The sequence below is a fragment of the Hemitrygon akajei genome, chromosome 12 (assembly GCF_048418815.1).
Source record: "Hemitrygon akajei chromosome 12, sHemAka1.3, whole genome shotgun sequence".
Classification (NCBI taxonomy): domain Eukaryota; kingdom Metazoa; phylum Chordata; class Chondrichthyes; order Myliobatiformes; family Dasyatidae; genus Hemitrygon; species Hemitrygon akajei.
Genome location: NC_133135.1, coordinates 45484215 through 45500364, shown reverse-complemented (window position 1 = coordinate 45500364; position 16150 = coordinate 45484215). Strand labels below are relative to the sequence as shown.

The 16150-nt window shown below is 41.6% G+C and overlaps 1 protein-coding gene across 1 annotated transcript in view; it reads right to left on the bottom strand.

The window, feature by feature from the left end:
* The window catches only part of faf1 (Fas (TNFRSF6) associated factor 1), a 329838-nt gene that overhangs the window by 272711 nt on the left and 40977 nt on the right, over positions 1–16150 (bottom strand). Inside the window, exon 6 of the mRNA XM_073063028.1 lies at positions 13396–13499. Coding sequence (XP_072919129.1) covers positions 13396–13499 — 104 coding nt within the window. The remainder of the gene's footprint in view (positions 1–13395; positions 13500–16150) is intronic.

The following is a 16150-nucleotide window of genomic DNA, read 5'->3' as shown; positions in this document are numbered from 1 at the left end:
TAACTCTTTCATTCCCACTGAATTATGAGATCATTCTCATAGTCATTCAATGGACCCTTTCCAATGCTTCTGCCAGTCAGTCAATCTTCTGTCCATTAATGCCATTAATTTTTCTGTAATACTATGGGCTATTATCTTGTTTAGCAGCCTCATCAAAGGCCTTCTGAAAATCCAAGTAAACAACACCAACTGACTCTCCTTTGTCTATCCTGCCTGTTATTTCCTCAGAATTCCAAAAGATTTATCAAGCAAAATTCCACTTATAAAAATAAAGAAATATTATGGAAACCATACTAACTTTGGCCCATTTATCATGTGCCTCTAAGTATTCCGAAACCTCATCCTTAATAATACTTTCTAATATCTTGCCAACCACTACAGTCAGGCTAACTGGTCTATAATTTTGTGCCTTTTGCCTCCCTCTTTCTTACAGAGTGGAGTGACATTTGCAATTTTCCAGCAAACCAGCTACAGCATTCTTGCTCTCATGTCCAGCACCTGGTAGCTCACAGCACACTGGACCGATTTGTTGGAAATGGAGCAATTTTAAAGGTACTCATTCTGATTAAAATCTTGCATTAAAAAATTATCCAGGTAATGCATTCCATCAGCTCAGATAATGCGACAGTAAGAATTCACCTCTTGGCACTAAGAGCTATAGAATATGAGTGGGAATGAAAATCTCAGGCTACATTTTTAATCTCGCTCATATTTTACCTGGTACTATTAATTCATTAATCCAAATTGCCTTACCAAAACCACTGAAAATAACAAAGTTATTTTCTAATACAGTGGATTCCAGTTAATTGGGCCATCATTAATCGGGGCAACCACTTATTTGGGACAGCTCTTAAAGGACAAAAACTAATCAAGAAAATAGGGATTCCCTTTGTTTTTTGGAGATATTATGCAGCTTAATTGGGACAGAAGACTGCTGAGAAACAATTGCTAACTAACATCAGTCACATGCACTTGTATGGCTGTCTGACAGTACACAGTGCTGAAAGCAAAGATTTTTTAATTCGCGTCAGTTGCGTGTGTTTGTGATTAGAAAGCATCGATTTTTGTCACTGATAGTGAGTGAGAAATAAGCAGCAAGACAACTCATAACTGTTTTGCTCACTGCAGTTTCAAGCATTCAGGCTTGGAGATGCAAGAAACAGCCAGGAGTGAAAATGAAACAATTTCACTACTTCAGTGTATAGTGGAAGAATTCCTTCATCAATAACTAATGGAGCATTTTATAATACTGTAGTAATATTGGTAGTGTTTGATTTTGTTCTGTATTTCAAACAAGAGAAAACCTGCAGATGCTGGAAATCAAAGTAATACACACAAAATGCTGGAGGAGCTCAGCGGGCCAGGGAGCATCCATGGAAAGAGTAATCTATCGACATTTTTTCATCAGGACTGGAAAAAAAAGAGATGAGAAGTCAGGATAAGAAGATGGGGAGGAAGAAATACAAGGTAGTAGTTGATTGGTGAAACCAGGAGAGGGGGAAGGGTGAAGTATAGAGTTGGGAAGTTGATTGGTGAAGAAGATAAAAGGGCTGGAGAAGAGAGAATCTGATAGGAGAGGACACAAAAGGCCATGGAAGTAAGGGAAAGGGGAGGAGCACTAGAGGGAGGTGATGGGCAGGTAAGGAGATAAAGTGAGCGAGGGAAATGAGAATGGGAAATGGCAAGGGGGCAATAACTGAAGTCTGACAAATTGATGTTCCTGCTATCAGGTTGGAGGTTACCCAGACAGAGTACAAAGTGTTGCTCCTGCATTCTAAGTGTGACCTCATCGTGGCAGTAGAGGAGGCCATGGAATGACATGTCGGAAAGGGAATGGGAAGTAGGTTTGAAATGGATCGCCACTGGGAGATCCTGCTTTTTCTGGTGGTTTATTTTGTATTTCATTTAAATACATAATTTGTTACTCAGGTAAATTTAGTTGTTTTTTTTTTTAAATACCTTTTTAATGATTTCCATGAATCTTGGGCTAATTGGAACAGCCACTTAATTGGGCCAAAATGTAATGGACCCAATGGATCGCAATTAACCAGAATCCACGGTATAATATCAATCCATTATACTCAGTGAATATAACACATCATTGAAAAATCTCTGGAAGAATACTGCAAGGTACAGTTCTTGCAGTTCCTAGTGAATAGATCTCAAAAATACTATGTTATAAACTGCATCAGTATATGGTCAATCACACTTGAGAACCTATTCTTTGATGCAAGAGGAAATGTCACTACAAACAGCAAACCTTTATGATCAGAAATGATTGTAACAAACACTGGCCATCTGATTTTGATCATGCACACCACCTGGTGGCAAGTTGAGGCTTTAGTATTAATTGTGCTCCTTCCACCATACTGCAACTCTCAAAACTACTGTATCAACTCTCAACACAATATTTATTTTTTGTAACGAGTTTAAGGGAAAGATATACTATTAATACAATATGCCTTCTAAATTGTCAATTACCAAATTTAAATGGAAAAACTAAGCAACTGAGCAACAGCCAAATAACTGGTGGCATTAAGTGCAGGGCTTGTCTTTTCCAAATTGTCTCTTCAACCCCTTTCACAAAACAAAATCATCCTTCACTTCTTTATACTTACAAACTATCATTCCATCTTCAGCCCACATTTTTCATCCATGGTACTGAAATGTGTTGCTTTCCAAATCATTTTTCAATACCATATTTTAAACCTTTAATCAATTATTTCCCCCTGCAAAGATGTGAAATTAATTAAGTAATGATTGGCAATCCTCACCTGTGACCACAGTGTATTTCCTTCACTTACATTGACATCTCTGTAACTAAGAATATTCCATTGAAAGCTCACTTTAGGATCAAAAGGATGCCATAACTCGAAACATCTCAAACAGTAGTTGAGTAAGCAATGGAATCAACATCCAGTGTAATAGAGCAACACACTCAAAATGCTGGAGGAACTCAGCAGGTCAGGCAACATCTACGGAAATGAATTAACAGTCCATGCTTTGGGATCAGGCCTTTCTTCAGCACTAGAAAGGAAGGGGGAAGGAGGAGGGGACCCAGAGAAAAGTAAAAGGCAGGTGAGAAGAGGTAAGAGGCTAGAGTGGGAAATAGAAGAGGGGAAGGGAAGGGATTTTTTTAAAAACTGGTAGTAGAAATCAATATTCATGTGGGGGCTACCCAGTTGTTATATAGGGTGTTGCTTCTCCACCCTCAGGGTGTCCTTGTCTTAGCACAAGTAGAGGCCATGGACCAACATGTTTGAATGGAAATGGGAATCAGAATTTAAAAGTTTAGTCACCAGGAAGTTCTACTTTTGGTGGATGGAGCAGATATGCTCAATGAAGCAGTACCCCAACTTATGATGGGTTTTACCAATACAGAGGATGCGGCATTGGGAGCACCGTTCACAATAGACTTCACCAGCAGATCTGCTGGGGTCGTGTTGCCTCACCTGGAACCACTGTTTGGGGCCCTGAATGGGGGTGAGGGAGGAGATGAATGGGCAAGTGTAACAATTTGGTCTTTGGGAGGGACAAATGGACAAGGGAACCACAAGGGAAGTAGAGTCCTGCCAAAGGGTTTCAGCCCAAAACGTCAACTGTACTTTTTTCCATTGATGCCACCCGGCCTGCTGAGTTCCTTCTGCATTTTCTGTGTGTTGCTCAGATTTCCAGCATCTGCAAATTTTTTCTTGTTTGTGAGGGGTGGTTGCTCGGTGAGGTAAAGATATGCTTGGAGGAGGCATCCCTTTGGAGATGGCAAAAGTTGTAGAGGACAAGGTATTGGACACGGAGGCTCACAGGGTGGTAGGTAAGGTCAAGAAACTCTCACTGTTAAAGTGGTGGGAAGATGGGGCGGGGGGGTCTGTTCTTTGGAGGATGCCTCTGATGTCCTGGAAAGGAAAGCCACAGAGATGAAGAAACTGAGAAAAGGGAATAGCATTCTTGCAGGAGACATTGTGGGAAGAGGTATACACAACCATGGAAATTGGTTGGTTTATAAAAGATGTCTCCAGAGATGGAGACCGAGATTGAGAAGTGGGGGGGGGGGGGGGGGGGGGAAGAGAGCGGGGGTGGTGTCAGAAATGGAGTCTGTGCCAGGAAATGAAGACACTATCTTCAGTCTTTCCATATTAAACTGCAGAAAATTTGGCTTATGCAGCACTGGAAGTTAGACAAGCAGGCAATTAATGGTAGGGGATCTGACTACATAAATGGAATACAATGTCATGTCACCATGGGGATCGTTCATAAAATAAAGATCCTAGAATATCAAAATCTTAAAAGAACTGAAAATATCAAGTTTGCTATTTCAATGGTATCAAGTTCTTAATTTGTAAACAACAAATGCTTCTAGACATTCAAGAACTTTTCTCTGCTGTGTTTTCCTATTGAATTTTGAGACACCAAATAATCAAATATTCCCCATGCACTTCATTGGTCACACAGGCAAGAACCATAAACTAGAAACCAAAAATGGTAACAACCTTACCCCTCTCCTGCAATGCTTTCTATTTTTATCCCACATTTGTATCAGTAATAGTCCACTACAGTCAAAGCCATGCTGATCATAATCAATGCATTGTTCTTAATTATTGAAATTAAAACTAGTGCAAAAACAGAAATAATTTTTATAAGTAGTGCTCATGGGTTCAATGCCCATTCAGAAATGGGATGGCAGAGAGGAAGAAGCTGTTCTTGAGTTGCTGAGTGTGTGCCTTCAGGATCTGGTCCTCCTCCCTGCTGGTAACAATGGGAAGAGAGCATGTCTCAGGTGATGGAAGTCCTTAAATAATGGACATCACCCTTCTGAGGCACCACTCTTGAAGATGTCTTGGATACTACAGAGGGCAGTACCCAAGATGGAGCTGACTAATTTTACAACTTTCTGCAGTTTCTTTCGGTCCTGAGTAGCAGCTCCCCCACCCCCACCAACTCCCCCCCCCCCCCCCCCCCCCCGCCTTACCAGACAGGGATGCAGCCTGTCAGAATGCTTTCCATGGTATATCTGTTGAAGTTTGTGCGATTTAATGGACAAACCAAATGTCCTCAAACTCTTAATGAAATATAGCCATTGTCCTGCCTTCTTTATAGCTACTTCGATAGTTTGGGATCAGGTTAGATCTTACGAGATATTGACACCCAGGAACTTGAAATTGCTCACTCTCTCCATTTCTGATCCTTCTAAGAGGATTGGTTTGTAGTCCCTTGCTTTACCCTTTCTAAGTTCACAATCAGCTCTTTGATCTTACTGATGTTGTGTGCAAGGTTGTTGCTATGACACCACTCAACCAGCTGGTACATCTCGCTCCAGACAGTAAAGGTGATATTGCTCCTCAGTTTTGGAATACAAATCAACCTGTCTCACAAATGTGATAAACTTTGCTTTTTGCTTACTGTATACAATATTAGCCCCAGAACAAATGGGAATGGGAACACAGTAATAGACATTGTGCATTCAATACATAATATATAAATATGTTAGGATAAATATGATAAATATTACTTCCAGGACACCTTGAAGATGGTGATCATGTGCAGCACAACTCGATGGATACATTTAGATATTCCAGTTTCAGCCAGACACAGCTGAGAATCACAACTTCCAGTGTCTGTACAGTTAATAAAGATGCCTTAATGCAATTGAATAAGCTATCACTGCTTAAAACTGATGGAAACAATGCTGATACTATGGCACAAACACGAGGAAATCTGCAGATGCTGGAAATTCAAACGACACACACAAAATGCTGGTGGAACACAGCAGGCCAGGCAGCATCTATATGGAGAAGCACTGTAGATGTTTCGGGCCGAGACCCTTCGTCAGGACTAACTGAAAGGAAAGATACTAAGAGATTTGAAAGTAGGAGGGGGAGAGGGAAATGCGAAATGATAGGAGAAGGCCGGATGGGGTGGGATGAAGCTAAGAGCTGGAAAGGTGATTGGCAAAAGTGATACAGAGCTGGAGAAGGGAAAGGATCATGGGACGGGAGGCCTAGGGAGAAAGAAAGGGGGAGGGGAGCACCAGAGGGAGATGGGGAACAGGCAGAGTGATGGGCAGAGAGAGAGAAAAAACAAACAACTAAATATGTCAGGGATGGGGTAAGAAGGGGAGGAGGAGCATTAACAGAAGTTAGAGAAGTCAATGTTCATGCCATCAGGTTGGAGGCTACCCAGCTGGTATATAAAGTGTTGTTCCTCCAACCTGAGTATGGCTTCATCTTGACAGTAGTGAAGGCCATGGATAGACATATCAGAATGGGAGTGGGACGTGGAATTAAAATGTGTGGCCACTGGGAGATCCTGCTTTTTCTGGTGGACAGAGCATAGGTGTTCAGCGAAACGGTTTCCCAGTCTGCGTCGGGTCTCACCAATATATAAAAGGCCACACTGGGAGCACCGGACGCAGTATACCACACCAGCCAACTCACAGGTGAAGTGTTGCCTCACCTGGAAGGACTGTCTGGGGCCCTGAATGGTGGTGAGGGAGGAAGTGTAAGGGCAGGTGTAGCACTTGTTCCGTTTACAAGGATAAGTGCCAGGAGGGAGATAAGTGGGAAGGGATGGAGGGGACGAGTGGACAAGGGAGTCGCGTAGGGAGCGATCCCTGCGGAAAGCAGAAAGTGGGGGGAAGGGTTTCTGCAGAGAATATTGACTTCTCTAACTTCCGTTAATGCCCCTCCTCCCCTTCTTATCCCATCCCTGACATATTTAGTTTTTCTCTCTCTCTGCCTGTTCTCCATCTCCCTCTGGTGCTCCCTTCCCCCTTTCTTTCTCCCTAGGCCTCCCCTCCCATGATCCTTTCCCTTCTCCAGCTCTGTATCACTTTTGCCAATCATCTTTCCAGCTCTTAGCTTCATCCCACCCCCTCCGGTCTTCTCCTATCATTTTGCATTTCCCCCTAAGTATCTTTCCTTTCAGTTAGTCCTGACGAAGGGTCTCGGCCCAAAATGTCGACAGTGCTTCTCCCTATAGATGCTGCCTGGCCTGCTGTGTTTCACCAGCATTTTGTGTATGTTGTTTGATACTATGGCTGTACTTCTTGCCGGACTCTTCATAGGAAATGTGGCTGCCGGTCAGAGTGCGTTTAAGAAAACAGGGTTTTCAACCTCGAGTACTGACCATCTTGCTGGCAAACATAGTCTAGTAAATAAAAGCAAAGACTTAAGAGCTGTGGTGCAGTAACAGAGGGACATTAGAACCACTTGATTACTTTGTTTCACAGAATCCTGGTTAAATCCTTCCGTACCAGACGCAGCAATTCATATTGATGGGTTCACGATAGACCAGGATAGGACTACAGAGTCTCACAAAAGAAGAGGTGGAGGTGTATATCTCATGACCAACTCCTCGTGGTGCACAAATGTATCAGTGTTGTCCCAATTCTGCTCACTGCTCACTAGAACTTGAATATCTTGCAATTAAGTGCTCTGGCTGATCTGAGCAATGGGATCAACATGCATGAAAGAGCACACCCCAACGCCTTCACCATCATTTTGAGGGATTTTAGATCAGGCCAGCGTGAAAAAGTCACTAAATAATTACCATCAACAAATCACTTATTCGACCAGAGGAACCAACATACTGGACCACTGTTACACCACCATTAAGAATGCCTACTGCGCTTGCTACTCTACACCCACACTATGGAAAAGTCTGATCACCTGGCCATACTTCTACTTCCAGAGTGTAGGCAAAGACTGAAGACTGCAGCACCAGTAGTGAGGACCAAGAAGGTATGAACAAGGGAAGCACGGAAACACTTCCAGGACTGCATTGAATTGGTAGACTGGACTGTATTCAGGAATTCATCTTCGAATCTGGCTGAGTATGCCACAGTTGTTACCAACTTAATTAAACTTGTGTGGATGAGAGTGTGCCTACAAACATTTGCTGTACATTCCCAAACCAAAAGCAGTGGATGAACCAGGAGATTAATCGATTGCTGAGGGCTAGATCTGCGGCATTTAAGTCAAGTGACCCAGGTCTGGACAAGAAAAACATGTATGACTTGCGGAGTGCGAAGAAACAACTCCAAGCGAGGTTGGAGGAGACATCAGATGCTATCAACTCTGGCAGGGTTTGCAGGATATTACTTCCTACAAAGCAAAACCCAATAAGCATGAATGGCAGCGATGCTTCACTACCAGATAAACTCAACGCCTTCTATACCTGCTGAAAGGGAGAACATAACTACAGCTGTGAAGATCCCTGCTGCATCGGGAGACCCTGTGATCTCTGTCTCGGAGGGTGATGCTGGGCTGTTGTTAAGGAGAGTGAACCCTCGCAAGGTAGCAGGCCCTGACAGAATACCTGGTAAGGCTCTGAAAACTTGTGCCAACCAACTGGCGGGTGTATTTAACCTCTCACTGCTATGGTCGGAAGTTCCCAACTGCTTCAAAATGGCAATAATTATACCAATGCAAGACTAGTGTGAGCAGCCTAAATGATTATTGCCCAGTAGCACTCGCATCTGTGGTGATGAAGAGCTTTAAGATGTTGGTCATGGCTTGAATCAACTCGTTTCAGCAAGGACCTGGACCCACTGCAATTTGCCTATTGTCACAATAAAGTCTACAGCAGACGCAATCTTAGTGGATCTTCACATGGCCTTGGACCACCTAGACAAAACAAACATCAATGCCAAGGTGCTGTTCACTGACTACAGCTCAATGTTTAACACCATCATTCTCACAATCCTGATCAATAAGCTATAGAACCTGGGCCTCTGTACTTCCATCTGTAATTGGATCCTTGACTTTCTAACTGGAAGAGCACAATCTGTGTGGAATGGTGATGATATCTCCTGAAAATCAACACTGGCACACCTCAGGGGTGTGTGCTTACCCCACTGTTCTACTTCCTCTATGCCCATAACTGCATGGCTAGGTGTAGCTCAAATGCCATCTATAATTTTGCTGGTGATACAACCATTTCTGGTAGAATCTCAGATGGAGATGAGAGGGCATACAAGAGCGAGATATACCAGCTAGATTAGTAGTGTTGTAGCAACAACCTTGCACTTAATGTCAGTAAGCCAAAAGAGCTGACTGGACTTCATGAAAGGTAAGATGAGGGAACATAAACCAATCCCTATGGAGAGATCAGAAGTGCAGAGAGTGAGCAGTTTCGAGTTCCTGGGTGTCAAGATCTCTGAGGATCTAACCTGGCCTCAACATATCAATGCAGCTAAAAAAAGACAAAACAGCGGCTATATTTCATTCAGAGTTTGAAGAGATTTGTTTTGTCAACTGAAACATTTTAAAACTTACATAAATGTATCGTGGAAAGCACTCTGACAGGCTGCATCACTGTCCAGTATGGGGGAGGGACGGGGGTGGGGGGGAGAAGAGGGAGGCCACTGCACAGGACTAAAAGTTACAGAACATTGTAAAATTAGCCAGCTCCATCTTTTAGCCTCTGTAGTATCCAAGACAACTTCAAGGAGTGGTGCCTCAGAAAGACGACATCCATAGTCAGGAACAGATTCTTCCCCTCTGCCACGCAATTCCTAAATGGACATTGAACCCCTGAATGCTACCTCACTTTTATTATTTCTGTTTTTGCACTATTTTTAATTTAACTATTTAATATACACACTTATTTATTTAATGTAATTGATTTATTTATCTTTTTTCTTAGAAGGGTTGATGGCACCAACGGCGACTCCTTTGCTTGCATCTTGGAAACAGTTCTATTTCTTCCTTTAATATCTTTATTATCTTTAATATCTTTATCTTTTTTCCCTTTCAAGGTTCTTTTGAAGACTCTGACCTGGAGTTACATGTAGACTTCAGTTCTTTGCAGGAATGGGATGTGTTCTCAGGGTTCCACGACTGGCCATTATTCAACGATGCCAAGGATTTGGCCTGAGTGTCTCAATCATGTTCGGAACCCTAAGATCTCAGGGCACTGGAGACGGGCGGATCGAGGGTCGGTGTCATGCCAGGAGACTCGTGTGTCACCAGGGTGGCTGGAAAATCTTTTGCTGTGGGCCCGAAGGCCCAAGATCTTTGCAATCTTCAAACACAGAGCTTGAAAAAAGCGACAAAACGGACTTTTAACATCATAAACCAGCAAGTTGTTCTTATGTCTCACACTCGCTGTGAAAATGGGGGACAGCTCCCTTGCCAGGGAGAGAGAGAACCTGTGGGTTGTTGAATGTCAGATGAAATGTGAAGCCTTTGGGGTAACTTTGGTCTGTGTCTTTGCTATCGCTTAGCACACCAAAAAGCAGAAACAATTACTAGAAATTTAAATGTGAATAGATAAATTGAACATTAACTTATCATATATTTACAGGTGTCCCCCGTTTTTCGAACGTTCGCTCTAAGACACCTCGCTGTTACAAAAGACCTACATTAGTTACCTGTTTTCGCTAACAGAAGGTGTTTTCACTATTACGAAAAAAGGCAGCACGCGCGCCCAGCAGCCAAGTTCCTCTCCCAGAACTGCATTCAAGCCGGCATTGCTTAAGCACGTGCCTGTGAGCACCTGTGCTTTATGTCGATTTATTTTGTGCATCCGTTAGCAAGGTGAGTTCTAAGGTATCAGAAAAGCCTAAAAGAGCACGCAAGGGTGTTACACTTAGCGTAAAACTAGACATAATTAAGCGTTTTGATTGTGGTGAACAAAGTAAGGATACAGTGAGTTTGGCTAAGGGTTTGTGGAAGTTGATGAAGATGATGTTGAAGAAGTTTTGGCCAAGAACTGAGAGATGAAGAGCTGATGAAGAGGAAGGGATAACAATTAAAGCCAAACGCAGTAGCAAATGGCCCGAAAGTGAAGTCATCCAGGAACTGAACGTGAAGCAATTGTGTGAGATTTTCACTGCGATTGACAACACTGCAATGATTGCAGAAAAGTATGACTTTAATTTTGAAAGGGTACGTAAGTTTAGGGCATATTTGCAGGATGGTTTGAGTGTTTACAAAAAAAAGGTATGATAGAAAAATGCGCGAGGCTAAGCAGTCAAGCATACTGTTGTTTTTCAAGCCTTCCACATCAGCCACAGCAGACGACGAAACTTGACCTTCCATATCGAGGCAGGCAGACATAGAAGGTGACCTGCCAGCCCTGATGGAAACAGACGACGATGAGATGACACCCCAGTCTCCTCTACCTCCCACCACTGACGACTCAGACTAACACACCATCATCAGTGTGCTCAACTGTCTTCCCAATTCCGGTAAGTGAAACTACACTGTACATACGTTATTTCTACTTTATATAGGCTGTGTATTTTTATGTGTTACTTGATTGCTTCATAGCTTAAAGGTTACTGGAAGGAGTGCTTCTGCTGAGAGCACTTGCACTGTGTGTTTCTGCCAAGTGCGCTTGCGCCATGTTTTTGCCGCGAGTGCTGTCGAGAGCGCTTGTGTGAGATTTTCGCTGCATTAGACAGCGCTGCAATAATTGCAGAAAAGTATTCCTACATTATATAGGCTGTGTATTTATCAGATCATTCCTGCTTTTACTATATGTTACTGTTATTTTAGGTTTCATGTGTTATTTGGCATAATTTGGTAGGTTATTTTTTGGGTCTGCAAACGCTCACAAATTTTTCCCATATAAATAAATGGTAATTGCTTCTTCACTTTACAACATTCCAGCTTACGAACCAATTCATAGGAACGCTCTACCTTCGAATAGCAGGGGAAACCTGTATAAGCATCTGGAAAAGAAAGTGTTTCCCTCAAGTGAATTCCTTTGGAGTTCAAGTAATCCATATTTTTTCTTTTAATTAGAAAGTCTACAAAAAGCACTATAAAACTGATGATCCTCTTAAAAAGCTAACATGCACACTGCTAATTTTAAAATAATTTTAGATAAATTGCTGCAGACTACCCTTTCACCTCAGTGCCTCTTTCACCTCAGACAGTTGGGAGAAGTTTGGTATGGGCCCCCAAATCCTAATTACTTTCTACAAGGGCACAATTGAGAGCATCCTGACTGGCTGCATCACTGCCTGGTATAGGAACTGTACTTCTCTCAATCACAGGACTCTTGTGAACAGCCCAGTGCATCTGAGATGTGAACTTACCACTATTCAATACATTTTCAAAGACAGGTATGTAAAAAGAGTCCGAGGATCATTGGGGACCCGAGACACCCCAAACACAAACTGCTTCAGCTGCTACCATCGGGAAACGGTACTGCAACATAAAAGCCAGGACCAACAGGCTCTGGGACAGCTTCTTCCACCAGGCTATCAGACTGATTAATTCATGCTTTACAATTGTATTTCTCTGTTATATTGACTGTTCTGTTGTACATACTACTTATAAATTACTATAAATTGCACCTTTAGATGGAGATGTAACATTTTTTATTCCTGATGTATATGAAGGATGCAAGCAATAAAGGTAATTCAATTCAATTCATAGGAACAGAATTTCCGCAGGGTTTCCCTCACTAACTGACCAGTTTACTGAAAGGCCTATGAAAATCCTGGAAATATAGCATAAATTGCAATAGTTTACTTTTTCCAGGTTTTCCATGGCTGCCTAACAACATAGCAACAAGGAATGTGTGCAGAAAAACACACAAGGAATTTCAACATCCAAGCCCCAATTTTCTAAGCTTGCGGACAGTTAGCAAAATTAGTAGGCAATTATATCAAGACTAATCTATCTGTATCACAGAAAATTTGGATATACTAGTGTAATGTGCTGTAAGGTTTCACTGCTAATATAATAGCCTCTCTGTAACGTTTCACTGCTAATGTAATGGTTTCTCTATAACAGCAATGTTTGGGTTATGCTGGAGATATCAGGGCCTGGAATGTGGTGGGGGGGGGCATCCAACGATAGTAATGTTGTTGTTTCTTGTGAGTCTAGAAGTGTGATTTTCAGGGTTGTTTGGTCGGCGAAAGAAAGAAGATGTGTGCAGAGAGAGAGCTGGGAGACCACAGGACGGAGTGGATCGGGAGCGAGGGTCCAAAGGTCGGTGACGCTCGGAGTAAGTTGATGGTTGATGAATGGCCATATTGTGAGCTCCAATATGCACTTTTGACTTTCCTCTTAAAATGGGCCCTTTTCCTTTTTATTTTCTTTACTAACCCTATATTCAGATTAAAATTTATAAAGTTCAATCAATTAATTGCATATGGTGTACTGTCTAATATTTTGGAGTGCGGATTTGTAACTGGGCAACACTTCATGCATCATCCACATGAATGAGATTTCTCAGTTTGACGGGGCCGAAAGTAATCTTCCCTTAGACAAAGACTTGCTGGCCGAGCCTAAGGGTTACATAAGTCATATTTATACTTTGTTATTGTATGACTGCTTATTCTTTGAGCATCAAATACAGTAAACGAGATCAAGGAGCACCACGAATGGTAACGGTTCAATGCTCTAATTAACACAAAATAAAAATTATACAACAGTTTACCTTGACTGACTTGCTGCTGGTCCATCTAATCCTGGTTGAGCTATGTCAGGTGTGAGAACATAAAGGCTATTATTCTTAGGTAAGTGCAGAGTCCTCAGAACAGTCTATAGATGGGGAGAAAAACAACAGTGACCAATTTAAGGCAGGTTTTTAAAGAACCAGTGAGAAAAATCAATATAACAACAACTTTTATCTTCCTATAAAAAAACTTGTATATTTATAAATGTATATTTTCAAATGAACATTAAGGAAAGTCACATGGCTTTGTGCAGGGGAGACCCCCCCACATCCCTTAAATTTGAGATTTTTTGAGACAGATGATTAACAAGGGCAAGGAAATGGATGCTGTCAGCATGGATATCAGTAAAACGTTGGACAAGTTCCCTCATAGTAAGCTGATTCAAAGGTTACCGTATGTCACGTGGGATCCACAGCGAGCAGTCAAGTTGGATGCAAAAAGTGATTTGTTCATAGGAGACAGGAAAATGGTGGCTGGGGTGTTTTTCTGACTGTAGGTTTGTGAACCTCCCATCACCCACAAAGGACTAGTACTGAGAACTGTTGTTTGTGATATAATAATCTGGATGAAAATGTGGGTGGTCTAATTAATAAGATTGCAAACAACATAAAAATAGGTTGAGTTGTGGATACTGAGGAAGGTTATCAAAGGACAGAGCAGAAAGAACTATCTGTTCGTACTTGGATATTATACAGAGATCAGTCAGAAATTTGGGCAGAAAAATGGCAGATGGAGAACAAATGTACTGTTGTAAGAGCTGCTTCCTAATCATAGCAATCTATTAATTAGTCTGCTACAAATCCTGTTCCAATGCTAAGAGGAGAAACATTGAAAAAAGGCACATCAGCTGCCACTTCAAAAATAATCCAGATCAAATACAACAGATCACTAATGTACTAATGAAGAAGCACAAAACATCTACAAAATATTTTTCAGTAAGATCTTTGAGCTGGATTAATCACTATATCATATATTTTATTAAAAAGATTTGCTATCTTGGACACATTAGCTTTTCAAACATTCAACTTAAACAATTTCCACATCTGCTGAACTTAAGACCCCAAAGTTAGGTATGAAGAATCTGCATGAGGAAAGATGTTTATTTCACTCCTGGTTTAACCAAATTTGTGTATGTCTCAATTGATAACCCAGTTTGTGTTCATTAAGGCACAAGAGAGACTGCAAGAGCTGGAAACTTGCAGCAACACACACAAAATGCTGGAGGAACTCAGCAGGTCAGGGGTCATCTACAGAGAGAAATGAACAGTCAACGTTTCGGGGTCAGACAAAGACCCTTCATCAGGATTGCTGATTAAGAACTATGATTACACAGTGGATATAACAAAGTAAAGACAGCACCAACCCCAAATAACCAAGGCAGTAGTATCTATTTAAAATGTGGTCCAGCCTTTCAAAGTTACCTTGTCTTAAAGTTACAACAAGATACACAGAGATGATGTTGCAATGTTGAATAACAGAATAAAAGGATTCTGCAGATGCTGGAAATCCAGAGTAACACACACACACACACAAAATGCTGGAGGAACTCAGCAGATCAGGCAGCATCTGTGGAAAGTAATAAACAGTTGACGTTTCGGGCCGAGATCTTTCACCAGTTCAGATGAAGGGTCTTGTCCCAAAACATCGACTCTATTCCTTTCCACTGATGCTGTCTGACCTGCTGAGTTCTTCCAGCATGTTGTGCTTGGAATAAAGTATCATTACTGCAGTAATGTGGAAGGGTATCCTAGACAGTTCTTCAAAATGAGGCCGTATGGGTAGATCTTAGGAACAAAGAGGGGGCAAACACTTTGTTGGGGATATACTAAAGGTGTGCTAATAGTCAGCAGCAGATAAAGGAGCAGACATGTTGACAAATCCAGAGCTAAGGTAGGAAATGTCAACTTACCCAATGTTAACTAGGAACAGTTTAAAAAATTCCACCCCATCGACAACTTTCACATTAAACTACTGCAAGGAGAGCTTTTTGAACAAGGACAAAGCTAGATTTTATATTAGGTAAGGTAACTGAGCAAGTGTTGGAGGTGCTAGCAGGAAAGCACTTTGGCAACAGTAACCAGTAACCATGATTTTGGAAGGTTATGAATTGGAGGAAGGTGATTTCAACAACAATGGACCTGGCAAATGTAAGCAGAGCAACTAATAGCAATCAGGTCCACAACTGACAAGTGGAGTTATTCAAGAGTGAGGCAAAGAAAGTTGGGTGAAAGATACCGTCAACAAGTATGTGAAATCCCAAAACTCAAGGACTAGATAAAAAGAAACCATATGGTAGGTATTGTGAACTGAAAACAAGGGACGACCTTCAAAATTTATACAATGTGAAAGGGTGGTGAGAACTTCTACTTTAAAAAAAAGCAAAGAGAACAGGCTAATTAATTTGGAAAATTCCAACGCATGTTATAAATATATCAAAGACAGAAGATAATCAGCGGAAAAAAGAGCAGGATGTATCAAGGACAAAAATATCAAACTAGAGGTGATGCAGGGGCACACTGGTGAGGTCTTTATTTAATACTTCTAATACATATTCACAGAGAAGAACATTTAATTAAAGAATTCAGGGAAGGGGTAGATAATTTTTTGGAATATATTCATATTAAATAGGGTTAATAGATGTCATAGTGTACTTAAAAGTTCCAATTCTCCAGGGCCTGATGAGATGCAAGCCAAACTGCTATGGAAAGCAAAGAATTGCTGGTGCTCTAACAAAGG